The sequence below is a fragment of the Melanostigma gelatinosum genome, assembly GCF_949748355.1.
Source record: "Melanostigma gelatinosum genome assembly, chromosome: 1".
In the NCBI taxonomy this organism is placed as follows: Eukaryota; Metazoa; Chordata; class Actinopteri; order Perciformes; family Zoarcidae; genus Melanostigma; species Melanostigma gelatinosum.
In genome coordinates, this window is record NC_136634.1 from 26,129,284 (window position 1) to 26,142,643 (window position 13,360).

Sequence of the window (13,360 nt, forward strand, 5' to 3'; positions counted from 1 at the left end):
ATATATATATATCTCTCTCTCTCTCTCTCTCTCTCTCTCTCTCCAGGGGTACATACCATGATCATTCATTTGGATTTTTTTGTCTTTGTTAGGGGTGTAACGGTACGCGTATTCATATTGAACTGTTCGGTACGAGGCTCACGGTTCGGTACGCATGACGAACTGAATATGTTTGAATAAAAAAAGACAAAGATTTTTTTTTTTTTTAAAACCTTTATTTAACCAGGTAGTCCCATTGAGATAAAAAATCTCTTTTGCAAGATGTAAGTAACAATACAAGATGTAAGCAAGATGTAAGTAACAATACTACATAACATTAAGGAGCAGTTTTTGTTTTTTATGCTTATGTGTTGCTAAGAAGACACCCCAGAAGATGGGTCACTCAGGTATAGTTCCATCATTGTTCAAAGTCAAAGAATAACTTGATGTTAGTTGTGATGAACAAATATATTTTAAAATCAAGTACATTTCTCTGCACTGTATCGTACCGAACCTAACCGTGAACCGTTACACCCCTAGTCTTTGTCTCTCCGCGTATGTTTAACTGGAGTTGCATCGCTTATCAGAATACACACATTTGATTGGCCGAGTAGCATCACGTGATGTGATTTACAACGCATATAATTGGTCGATGTGTTGACCGTTAAAGTCAATCTCCCCTCCATCAAAAGAACCACACAACATGGGTCGCATGACAAACTCCATACTCATTTATTTAAAGACAAAATGACTGTACATTTGAAAAACAGGGGACAGATAAATAAAGCTTTATTATTTATAATAAAAAGAATCATCAAACTAAACAAAATCCACAGTTATCAGTACTTTGGAAGTTCAAATTTGTACATAAAACATATTTACAAAATTTGTTGCGTTGCCCTTTTTCTTTGTACATAAAACGAGAAAAATAAACATTGTACCTTTTTGTTTTTAGTACAAATACATTTCAAAAAGCTCACAGTGCAAAAACTGTAAGATTTAATGTGAGCGCGTAAAATTCCTTGTGAACGGTTTTAGTAAAATTCTAGTGCACGCTGAATGGTAATGTGGAGGAGAGAGCGGGGCCTCAGACCACCACTGAACTCATGACCGTACATCCTTCCTGTGATTTTAGCTTATTCTGTTTCAGGCATCCAATAACTGCAGATTGGGTGTTGAACATGGGAAAACAATGGAGAACAGCCCTAAACTCAGGAAAGTGAAACCCACTGAAGGACGTCACTCTGGGGGGTTATCTGGACCAGAGAGGGGGCTGGATGATAAGTGTAAATTAGTATTTAAATGAATCTCCCTCTTTACAGCAGGACTCTGGCTGCCACCATGTGAACGTGTTGCTGTGATGTACTCTAAGAAAACATCACTCAAATCCTCGGTTCCCTTTAGCTTGAAATGCAGAACAGTGTTGGAATAAAGACTAAAGAAAGAAAGGACACCTTGGGGTTTTTTGAGAAGGCGAATAGATTTGGACTATGTGCTTGTTAATCTTTCTAAAGTTTCAGACAGCTGAATTTATAGTGCAGCATTACACCAAATACTGTGCATCAGTGGGATTTTCAAAATACTACTTTAATAGTCATTAGATACATACTTTTAAAAATAATTGCGGCACATCCTGATCCAACACATTAAACTCAACGAAAGTATACATTAAGAAGATTTGCGATCTTAGACATTTATCTTTAAATTTGGCAGTTTTGGTTTTTTTGGATCCATTTCACAACAGTTCATCTACTTAATGCATGCAAAGCTTTGTAATTCAGTCAGACTAGAATCCCAATTAATACATATATATATATATATATATATATATATTAAAGCAATTTTTACATTTATTGTTGATCTTTTTATCACTGAAAAGGGAAGGAAAAACAAAATCCATCCAAAATGCTGCTTCTAGCCAGCACACCATGTAAAAGAGGCTGGTGCTGCTAAATGTAGCTTAAAAGCTAAGGACAAACAGCGTTCTGTTAGCGCTGGATAACGGCTCCATGAGTTAACATGTAACATGTAAACTGACCCGTGTTTATGGTCATGGGTAGGTTTTTTTGGCCAGCTATCTAGCGCTCTCATCTTCAAACTGACGTCAGCGGTAAAGTTTGAAAGCTCGTTTAGCGAGCCACAGCAGGAGGAGAGGTTCGCTGGGAGCGGAAGTAGCGTGTTGTTAAAGTCTGTTTGAGGTTCCTGTCCCAGTGACTGTTCGAGCTTTAAAGCAAACACTGTTGAATTAAATATCCGTTGTAGGCGGAGAACGATTCTTTGCGCACAGGGCATCGTATTTACAGAGCAGATCTGTATACTGAAGCACAAAACAACTTAAAGGCACGAATGCACTCGTTTGAATCGGTGTGGTACTGGGGCCATTTTAAAATATATTGCTGCTGAAGGAACTGGTTTTTGATGTGAATCGGCGGGAAAAAAAAACTGTTTTGTTCTCGAGTCTCCAAAGGAAGTGTGTTTTCGTTGCACTTGAATCGGAAGACTGAAAGGAAGACCGACCACCGCTGGTGATCACACACACACCAGTGAGAGGAGCGTAAGACAGCTGCACGTGCATGAAGAAATGGAAGAGTTTCAGCTGGAAATCGGCTCCTCTCAGCAGCGCGGCGGGAAACGACACCGAGGGCTGAAATATTAATCTCGGGACCCCCCCCCCCCCCCCCCCCCCCCCCCCCCGCCGTTAAAGCGCTTCTCAGCAGAGAACACAAGGAACAACTCAATGCGGTGGAATTCTAAAGCCGGGAGTTATTATTATTATTATTATTAAGGAGAGGGGATGAACACAAGCTTTGGGGGCATCCGCCGCGTGCTGGTGCGCTATCAACGCCGGCAGCGCCGTGGTGGATAACGAGCGCAATATTCAGATTAAGGTGGAAGGGTTTTGAAGAAGGGGTTAGGTGTTAACGGATACCGAGCGTTGGATGCATTTGTCCTTTTCAGATGCATTTAAAATGACGGGTACAAAATTGCTCGTAGGTGTGAATGTGAGCGTGAATGTTTGTCTGTCTCTACATGTGCCCTGCGATGAACTGGCGACCTATCCAGGGTGAACCCTGCCTTCATCCAATGTCAGCTGGGATCGGCTCCAGCGCCCTGAACAGGATAAGCGGTTTGGATAATGGATGGATGGATCCTCGTTTCACTCTTGATCCAAAGGACATATGAATTGTCTTTACAATAAAATAAATATGTTTTGTGTAAAAAAAAAAAGAAAAAAGGCCTTGCTGTTTATCCTGAGTTCAACTCACACTTCAGTTCAATTCAATTAATTCAGGGTTGTTTGAAATTCTGGCTCTGGATTAAACCTGGCTTTTGGTTTGTACTGTAAATTCTGAAATAATGTCTGGATGTGAAATAACAGCAAAAAAACGAATTGAAAAAGTCCAGTAAATATACCAGGCGTTAAAGGTAATGTGGACGTAATGTGTATTTCCATCGGTCGACAGAGTCACCCTCAGTACTCTGAGCGCAGCAACACTTCTCTTTTTGGCAGAATTCGCTTCCATTGATTCAAATTTGTTTCTAAATAAAAGACCGAACAGACGGAAGAAGTCTTGAACGGCAACAAACTAACATGACAAATAGAAGTGGCATCAGAAAACAAGTAGTGTCCGACTAAAACACTCAGATCCGATGTGCTTAAAAGGACCAGGGAAGGTTAGAAATAAAGGCCCGTCTCTGCTTCTGTTACACTGAGCTAACTAAAGTCTCCAGCCACTATTTGACAATGATTCATGATTGCTCTATAATGCTTGGCACTGATTTATGTGACAGTTAGCCCTTTAGGATTCATTTTTCTTACATGACTTATTTACAAATTTCAATGTAAAGTCAATGATTGTCTCTCTGAAGACTTTCTATAAAGTTGGGCGTGGCGATATTATTTTTCTTTCTCATATCAACAATTATGACATCGGGGAAATTGTACACAACATTACTTGTAAAATAATCAAAATAGATTTACATCAACATGGATGTGAGAGGTGCTCAGAATCGTGGCAAATTCAATCTGCTGATGTGGTCGAAAGCTCTGGGAGAGCTGCTGAATGGATCTTGAGGGAGGATTGTTTCCAAAGTCGGGAGTGAACTAGCGAGCTCAGTCATAGTGACATTCGACGAGTGAAGCCCTTTAAATGTGTAAAACAAACGACTGCAAAATTAGTTTTGTTCTGTTTCTTAACTCGCAGAGTCGTTCATTTTGACCGAAGAAGTTCACAAAGGCATTAACATGATATGATCACGTCATCTCAACATAGATCCAGGACAAGTCGAAATATTCTGTACTGCTGCTCTCATGGGGCGATGCTTTCTTTTATAATTCTGTCATTTCCAAATGGTTTCCTAGTAATTTACCACAAAGAACGCTGTCAAACTATAGGGACGTGCAAAACTGTACTTTCACAATACAATTGAACATATACTGAAAATAAAGTTTGCAGTAATGAAAGGCAGATTTACTTGGATTTAAATGGAGCTAAGCTATTAGGGACGTTCCCATTTCCCCTGTTTAGTACCAAATTACTGAGACGAATCATGATTCAATTATTAAAGGGGAAATGACAGACCCTTAAAATGAAGCATCACTCTCTCGTGTGTGTATATATAAAGTGCATGTTGAAAATCTCTGTCTTACAGTTGCACTGCTGTGATTGTCACACCGGAAAAGGCGATTAAAGATGATTTGTTGAATGATGAATTTTCTAGAGATTGGCAGTGACTTTCCAACGACATTATGAAACACCTGCTTTGAGTGTTTGTTGCACTGTGGTTGCATCCATCAGACAGACACTATGTCGGAGACTTAAGGCACTAAAAGTCTTTGGTGATCATTCCCACTCTTGTGTCTCCACGGACTCATCCGTCTCTCTCTGGTGGCCGACATGCAGTCGATCGATTGCGTCTGGAAGCCTGCGGCCTTTGTTCTGCACACGGTGACCACACACGGTGACCTCGTTCGGAGGTCGCTATCTGCTGACACCACGTGGTGCGGCGGTCTGTTACTCCCTTGACGGACGAAGCCAGAGTTGAGGCAAACGTGCGGACAGACGCGTCACACGTTGGATTAAAAACTCAGCTTGGGACTCAGGACTGTGTAAACTGCTCCCGAGGAGTCACCGGCACCACAAAGCGCAAAAAGTGAAGTTAGTTGAAAGAAATGGCACTCGTTGGTTTGTGTTAAAGCTACAGTTTGAAGTCTCGAGGAGATTTGAGTGTTCTCCGGACAGCTGGGAGAATTAAAGAATACATTTTCTTCTTGTTTGATCCTCCTTGGCATCTCTTAGTGATGGAAGGTTGTGGGAAGGGTGGGGGATTCTTGGCGTATTTGTCGAATAAAAGGTTTTTTTTTGCCTGGGTTGGACTGTTAGTTAGTCAGGTTAGTTGGACTGTCATCCCTTAGGTAGGGGACAGTGTCCAGAGGCCAGGTAGTCTGCAGAAAAAGACCCCATGTGGGCATTTCATATCCAAATGGAGAGTTAGGGGGACACTTGGGGGTCCTGTCTGCTGCACTGGCCAGGTTACAGGTTCACATGTGAGTCGTCCCCGTCCTCAGCAGAAGAAGATGTCCCCGTCGTTCTGAGGATCCGACATCACCGCAGCTTTGCTTTCTGAAAGAGACACAAAGACACAAATCATAATCTGGCCTCGAAATAGTCTGGCACATAATTAACATAATAAGATAAAACATGTTAGTCAGTGAGTGTTAGAGGAGCTGGTAGGTGGATTTTGTTACTTTTGGACAGAGCCATGCTAGCTAATTCCCCCTGTTTCAAGCATTTATGCTAAGCTAGGCTAACAATCTCCTGGCCTGGTTGTACGGATTGTAAAGCCCTTTGAGGAAAATTTGTGATTTTGGGCAATCCAAAATAAATTGAATTGGCCGTAGCGTGATATTTACTGTACACTCGGGCCGTGTATGAGCAAGAATCTGGCCATACATTATGTACCATGATACAGGGGCTACAATTCAATTGCGATCGTGTAAGCAGGGCGATATATTGCAATTTTTCAAAACTAATATTAGGAAAACTTAGTATAGAAGAGAACGCACCGTCATATGCATATAATCGGAGCAAAAAAACAGGGTTTCAATCAGAACGGCGGGATCTGCATTCATCACAGATCCCCGTGACATCACAGCACTGCTTTCTGTGCTCACTGAGCCGCTGTCTGCCACAAATCTTTAGATGTAAACTATCTGTAATAAATCAGTTAAGTGTTTTTGATAAATGATACAGTATCACAAAACATTATAATGCAATACTCAATATTTTCTTCCCTACCTTACATTAAAATGGTATCAGCCGGACTCTCAAGGCCTTTACACACTAATGGGAATGAAAAATAAATTACACAAAAATGTGAAATACTTCTGATTATATTATATGATCGAGGGCTTTCATTGTGGAAGGTAAGGACGGAAGGAGTGGATCTGGCGTGCGCTGCCTTTGTCAAGGTTGAAAGGAGTAATAAAGTTTGCCATCTTTGTTTAGAGTCTCCAGATTGTTGATTTATAATCCTCATAACTGTATGCACAACTCAACCCATACGGTAAAACGTGATGGGTTGATTATTCAAAAGCTCTGAAAAATTCTTGTTCTTTTTCTGACACTTTTTCACCTCGTAATATTTGCATTATGCATGGAGGTAATCATGACAAAACCAGCAGTTCAAACTAATTATGTGAATTAATCGCAAGAAGAAGAAAAAAAAGGCCTCAGCTCTCAGCAGGAAGGCAAATAAGCTAATTTCTCAAAAGTAAACCGTATGTAGCATGAAGGGAAAGTGAGAATAGATAAGAGACAATATGAAAAATGTTATACATCCTAGATTTGACTCAAATAACAATTTAGATGCATGATTTCTTTTCTGGCACATTCATTTCCCAAACAGAAGAAGCAAAGAGATTCTGTCTTCATATTCAGATGTATTCCAGGTGAAGAAACAAGAGGACCGGCTAATACCAGGATAGACTTTGTTCATTGCACCTGTCTGTGTCTGCTCTCCTTTGCCGTTCTTCTTCCTCTTGTCTTTCTTCTCCTTGGGTTTGGCCAGCTGGAGCAGTCTGTTGGGGAACTGGGACTCCTTCTCGGCTCCCTGAGCCTTGGAGGAGGACGAGGAGAAGGGATTGAAGTTTTTCCCCATCCTCTTGGATCCGATACGGAGGAAAGGCTCTTTGGTCGGGGCGGAGGATGAGAGCTCCACCTGTGGTACACCAAGAAAAAAAGGACAGCTCTTTTTACTTGTTCCGAGACTCGTGGAGCAGCCGACTAAACTGGAGGTAAACACTGGTTTGATCTCCTGTCAATTATTTTTACCACTTTTTGCTGTTCTGCTGCTTCTTTTGAGTCAAGATCCAGAGACCCGGAGCTGTGGAACCTTATGGAGTCCTCAGAGGTAGTGGAGGGAGTCCGCTGGTACCGCTGAAGCTGCTCCGACTGTAAATTATAGAGACACCAGAGACATGGTCACACACACACACACACACACACACACACACACACACACAGATAAGCCAGTAGTAACAGCCTTAAAGGGAACTACTCCGTCCAGCTGTCAGAGCTACCATGGAGCCCACACTGTCACTAACTTTCCACCCGTCTTCTTATTATAGGATCAGTTGTGCATCTCTAGAATGTCTTATGACTTTTATTACTTCATGCTTTCACTGATATTAATGCTTTTCTATCACCTATGAAAGAATGATCCATTTTCATGATTGTTTAAGTCTGACCTCCTGATTTTGTAAGTCTAATTATTTCATTTGATGTATTTGTTTTTGTCATATTAGGAATCGTTTGGTTATCTTGTTATTTTTTGTTACATAAAGGATGTATACAACTGCACTCCCTGCATCATTTTCTGGAAAAAAAATCGATTTCAGAGAGAAGCAGACAAAACAGTCTACAACAGGGGTGTCCAAACTTTTTTCACTGAGGGCCACATACAGAAAAATATACCAAGGGCTGGGCCACTCAGGTCCGATCGCCTCACCCCTAGTGTGTTAAAGTGAGCAAAATCAATCAAATTTGGTTCTCAATGTGCTTTTGTTCAGATTTAACAGAGATGTTTGCTCACGTATGTTGAGCCGAACAGACTCATTATTCAAATAGAAGGGAGTTGAGAACAGCTCGATGTCTCTCAATGAGAGAAACATATTGAAAGCCATGGCAGCTGGTGGAACATGTTCTAGGTAGGGCTGTGCCACATCCAATCAATTTCAGCAAACATCCCAGTATGATTTAATGCTAAATAAATGAAGGTATCAAACACGTATTGCTACTTTGCAGTTAAATATTTAACATTTATTCCAACATGAAAAAAAGCAGAAAATAACACTTTGACAAACACGTCAGGACATCTTGTTTACAGCTAGTAGCTTCGCATGTACTGCTTCCCTTTCCTGCTAGTCTGCTGTCTGATTGTGAGGTCAGGCTGATCTGATATCAGCACTGCAGTTTCTCCTCAAAGTTCTCCTCTCAAACGGGTCTTGGAGGAGTAGTGCTCGCGCTGGAGCTCGCGCCCGCCTGTAGAGACTCGTCCGGACGGGAACGCGCAGCTTGGGGCAGAACCCCAAATGATCGTCAACTCCCCGAATCGATTCTGCCCCAAGCTGAATCTATTTGAGGGCACTGATTGGCTAAATTGTATGTCACACATTTATATCTTTAATCAGCAATTGGCTAAACTGCGTCACTGCTCTTTTGGGCAGTTTCTCCAGCGCTGCTGAGACGTGCACACGCAGAGAGGACATGCAGGAAAAGCATATATTTACCGCAGATATCATATTTTACACATATTACTGGGTGATTCCATATTTCAAAAACACAAATATTGACAATTTGTATCGTTTATTATTGTTATTATTATTCATTTTATTTGTTGTGGCTCAAGGTGGGGCGGCGCCCTATCGCCCTCTATTGACCAGCCGCCACGTAAGCACTGACTGAGTTCTGTCATGAGAGACGTTATCACGGACACGGTATTTCCCCCTTTCAGCAGAAAGGTTGGCCTTTGGAAAAGCACATTTGACTTCGGACTGCGTGGGGAAGTGCGCAACATTGAAGTTGCGTAGAGTGCCCTCGTGCTCGAATTATGTTGACAGTTTTCACAACCGTGTTCATCACATCGCCACGCTGGACTGTGTTAGCACAGAGGGCTTCTTGGTGGGTGATACGCTGCATTTTAACAGCCTCACCTCCGCTCTCTTGCGCTCGCCTTTCATAGCTGGAGCCCTATCTGTTATAACTCCACACAGCTTGTCTGTTCTCGCTCGGCACCAGTGTAGGGCGTGTCATCATCCGGGGCTAAACGTTTATTTGATTGCTCTTATTTTGTGGAGAAGCTGCCTTGTTCAACACAGTATCTCCACCTAGTGGTGAAACTAAGAAGTAAAATACAGTCAAGCGCAAGTTTCAAGTGTGGGCCATATTACATTATATTTTTAGAAGTTGCTGCGGGCCAATTAAAAATGGACCGCGGGCCGTACTTGGCCCGCGGGCCGTAGTTTAGACACCCCTGGTCTACAATATGCGTTTCAGGGATGAATCGACGATGTCAAACTGATTTAGCAGCAATTACAGGTTAAATAAATAACAGAATGAAAATGAAATGAATTTCAGGAACAACACTGTTCCTTTCAAGTTGGTTAGGTTATTCACTAAAAACACAAAGCAGTATGTGTAGAAATGCAGTCTACCTTCAATAGCTAGCATAGCATAGAAGTGCTAACGCCATTAATGATGTGCTGACGTACTCCGCTAATATTAGCTCCATAGGTTTTTACATAGAAACGTAACATAATTGCACGAGAGTCATAGGAGCAGAGCCGGATAGTTGTCAGCCGGGTGGTGCTACACTATGATTGGCCAGTCTGCGTTCTGGGGGGCGGGACTTGGAGAAAGGTCAATTGAGTGTTTGTGGGGTATCCCCATCAATTTGCGACAATTTGTGACAAATTGTAGCGCTAAACTCGTGTTTGATTTTATATGGTTACAACTATGGTTATATTCATGTGTAAAAATTGTTCTGATCCAGTTTACATTCAAATCTCTGCATCATCAGACTCTGCATGGAGACAACCCCCCCCTCCGGACTCTGACCTCGTCTCTCTTCATGGCCTCCAGTCTCTCGGTGTCTCTCCTCAGAGCCTCCATGTCTCTCTCAAGCCTCCTCTGTGCCTCCCTCAACCTCTCCAGCTCCACCTGGTATTCTTCTTTCCTCCTCTGCAGTGTCTCCCACTCCTCCGTCGCCTCCCGACGCCTCCTCCTGGTCTGCTCCTCGTCCACCCTCAGCCTCTCCTCCCGCTCTGCCAGACATTTCTCCTTCAACTCCCAAGCCTTCTCTCGCCTCCTCTTTTCCTCCTGGTGTGCGGCCTGCTGTTTCTGCAACGAACCACAAAAGAACACAAACACTCCCATAGATAAACAACATTTTTAAAAATTGAGCGGACAAGGCTGGAATGGCGCCATGATCATGATGTGAAAGAAAGACTGAAGAGGAAGTGGCAGAGAAAGTGAACCTGCAGGGTGGCCGCCTCCTGCCGCTGTCTCTCCAGACTCCTGTGTTTCTCCTGCTCGATGAGGGAGGAAGGGCGGGACGACGAGGACGACGAGAGCGAGGAGGAGGATGAGTGTCTGGAGGAATTGGCGGTGAGCCGCTCGCTTAGCGTCTGCCGCTGGTCCTCGATGTACGAGTCTTGCTGGACCACCACGGCCTGGAGGCAGGAGAAGAGGAGTTAGAATGAAAGTCAGATGTAAACAGGGCCTCTGTGTGCGTTTGTGGTATCTTCTTTACTAAAGGTGTGTCGCTGGTACCTGGAGTGAAATCAGCAGGTCGTGGAGATGCGTCATACTGTGCTGCACCTGCTGGAATCACACAGCGTTAAATTACATCGAGGTTTCAGTGATGATAGATTGAGCTATTTTAAGACCCAGCAAGTTTATAGACGGCAAAAAAAAAAAAAAAAAGATAATTTGAGTCTTCTCTGAACAATGATGCCAGCAAATGTGTTCAACTTTCATTCTGACGTAATATTAATGTAAGGCAAGGCAAGTTTATTTGTATAGCACATTTTAACAACAAGGTAATTCAAAGTGCTTCACATAAAAGCATTAAAAGCATCAAAACATAAGGCAAAAGAAAAGGAGATTTAAAAACAATTAAGAACATTCATTAAAACATTAAAAAACAGTGCAAGAAATAAAATGCAGTAGTAAAATGCAGAAATGCAGGAAATTGATTAATATATTAATTGAATGTGGTTCAATTAAAGGCAGCAGCAAACAGAAAAGTCTTCAATCTTGATTTAAAGGAGCTGAGGGTCTCAGCAGACCTGCAGCTTTCTGGGACTTTGTTCCAGATATGTGGAGCAGAAAAACTGAACGCTGCTTCTCCATGTTTAGTTCTGACTCTGGGAACAGAAAGTAGACCGGTCCCAGACGACCTGAGGGGTCGGGATGGTTCATAAGGTAGCAGCAGATCAGAGATGTATTTTGGCCCTAAACCTTTCAGTGCTTTGTAAACCAACAGCAGGATTTTAAAGTCAATTCTTTGTTGGACAGGAAGCCAGTGCAAAGACCTCAGAACTGGAGTGATGTGATCCACCCTCCTGGTCTTAGTGAGGACTCGAGCTGCAGTGTTCTGAATCAGCTGCAGCTTTCTGACGGACTTTTTACAGAGACCTGTAAACACACCGTTACAGTAGTCCAGTCTGCTGAAGATAAATGCGTGGACAAGTTTTTCCAAATCCTGTTGAGATATAAGTCCTCTAATCCTTGATATATTCTTCAGGTGATAGTAGGCTGATTTTGTAATTGTCTTGATGTGGCTGTTCAGGTTGAGATCTGAATCCATAACTACACCTAGATTTCTGGCTTGGTTTGTGGGTTTTAACATCAGTGACTGAAGCTGAGCGGTGATTTTCAATTGTTCGTCCTTGGTACCGAAAACAATTACTTCTGTTTTATCTTTGTTTAATTGAAGAAAATGCTGGCACATCCAGTTGTTGATTTGTTCAATGCAGTTACCCAGCCCTTGTATGGGATTATAGTCCCCTGGTGATATAGTTATATAGATTTGTGTGTCGTCTGCATAATTATGATAACACACTTTGTTGTTTTCCATAATCTGAGCTAGTGGAAGCATGTAGATGTTGAACAGAAGAGGCCCCAGTATTGAACCTTGGGGAACACCACATGTCATTTTAGTCAGCTCCGATGTGTAATGAGCCACAGACACAAAGTATTCTCGGCCCTTCAAGTAGGATTCAAACCAGTTAAGTGCTGTGCCAGATGTACAGCTTTTCAAAACAATAGTGTGGCAAGGCTTGCTGGGTAATTTACATCAAACACAGGGGAAGACCAAAGTCCTAAAACAGCAGCAGCGCTTAAAGTTGTAGCACAGTTATTTCAGATGTTATTTTCTATTTGAACTTCTTTTAAAAAAAAAAAAGCCTCCTGTGGACAGGTGTTGTAAATTAAAATTTCGCTACAAACACTTAACACAGTGCATCTGGGCTTTGTGCATAAATGTATGTTACAATTCTAATGCTACTGTGATGTCCATATCAAATAAAAATGAGAAAAAGCATTTCCTGCTGAAAATGCGTTGGAATGCTGAAAACTGAAATTAATCGCAAAACCATTGCTGAAAATAGATATCCAATTCAAAAACAAATTGCAAAAAGCTTAATAATTCAAAAAGTTTAAAGATTACAAATATGAAAAGTCATATCACACCTCTCCTGAAAGAGCTGAACATTTTGATATTTGAACAGTTTCTGTGGCTTAAAAAAAATCATCAGTGGTGATATTTGTAGTAGTATAAGTTGTAGTAGAAGTATTATTAGTATTAGAATAAGTACTAGTCATAGTAGTAGTGATATTTGTAGTAGTAGTAGAAGTTGTAGTTGTAGTAGAAGTATTATTAGTAGTAGAAGTATTAGTAATTAGAAGAAGGAGTAGAAGACGTAGTATCAGTCGTCACAGTAATGTTTTTTACACAAGAATCTCAAGCTGCTCTTCACTCTAGCGGTGACATCACGCACTCTAAGCTGCGCAATACACACCCATTATAAAGTCAGAAAAGGGCTGAAAAATCATAAAAGTTAAATTGCTGCAGTTCAAAAAGTTTAAAAGATATCAAAAAGCTGAATCATGTTGGCAATAGTTGAGGGTTTTCTCAACATTTGAAAGTTGAAATGGTGTCTGTAACTGAAAGTATGAGGAAGTTGAAGGATTTGAAAGTTGAAGAAGTTTAAGAGGATTTAAAAATATTCTCCATAGAGATCCCATTGAAGATTCGAAGAACAATAGTTGGAATGCTTAACCCCGTTGTGAGGCCAGATGTCTCTTTGTTTTGACCA

General features: G+C 41.6%; 1 protein-coding gene across 2 annotated transcripts in view; it reads right to left on the reverse strand.

The window, feature by feature from the left end:
- Positions 1–687: 687 nt before the first annotated feature.
- Positions 688–13,360, reverse strand: part of LOC306777141 (A-kinase anchor protein 13-like) — a 67,304-nt gene continuing 54,631 nt past the window's right edge. For both annotated transcript variants that reach the window (XM_079268144.1, XM_079268143.1), the window contains exons 33-38: positions 10,812–10,862; positions 10,517–10,711; positions 10,098–10,379; positions 7,314–7,433; positions 6,984–7,200; positions 688–5,603 (exon numbers count right to left, since the gene is read on the reverse strand). In XM_079268144.1, the coding sequence (XP_079124270.1) occupies positions 5,545–5,603; positions 6,984–7,200; positions 7,314–7,433; positions 10,098–10,379; positions 10,517–10,711; positions 10,812–10,862 (924 nt within the window). In that variant the 3' untranslated portion in view covers positions 688–5,544. The remainder of the gene's footprint in view (positions 5,604–6,983; positions 7,201–7,313; positions 7,434–10,097; positions 10,380–10,516; positions 10,712–10,811; positions 10,863–13,360) is intronic.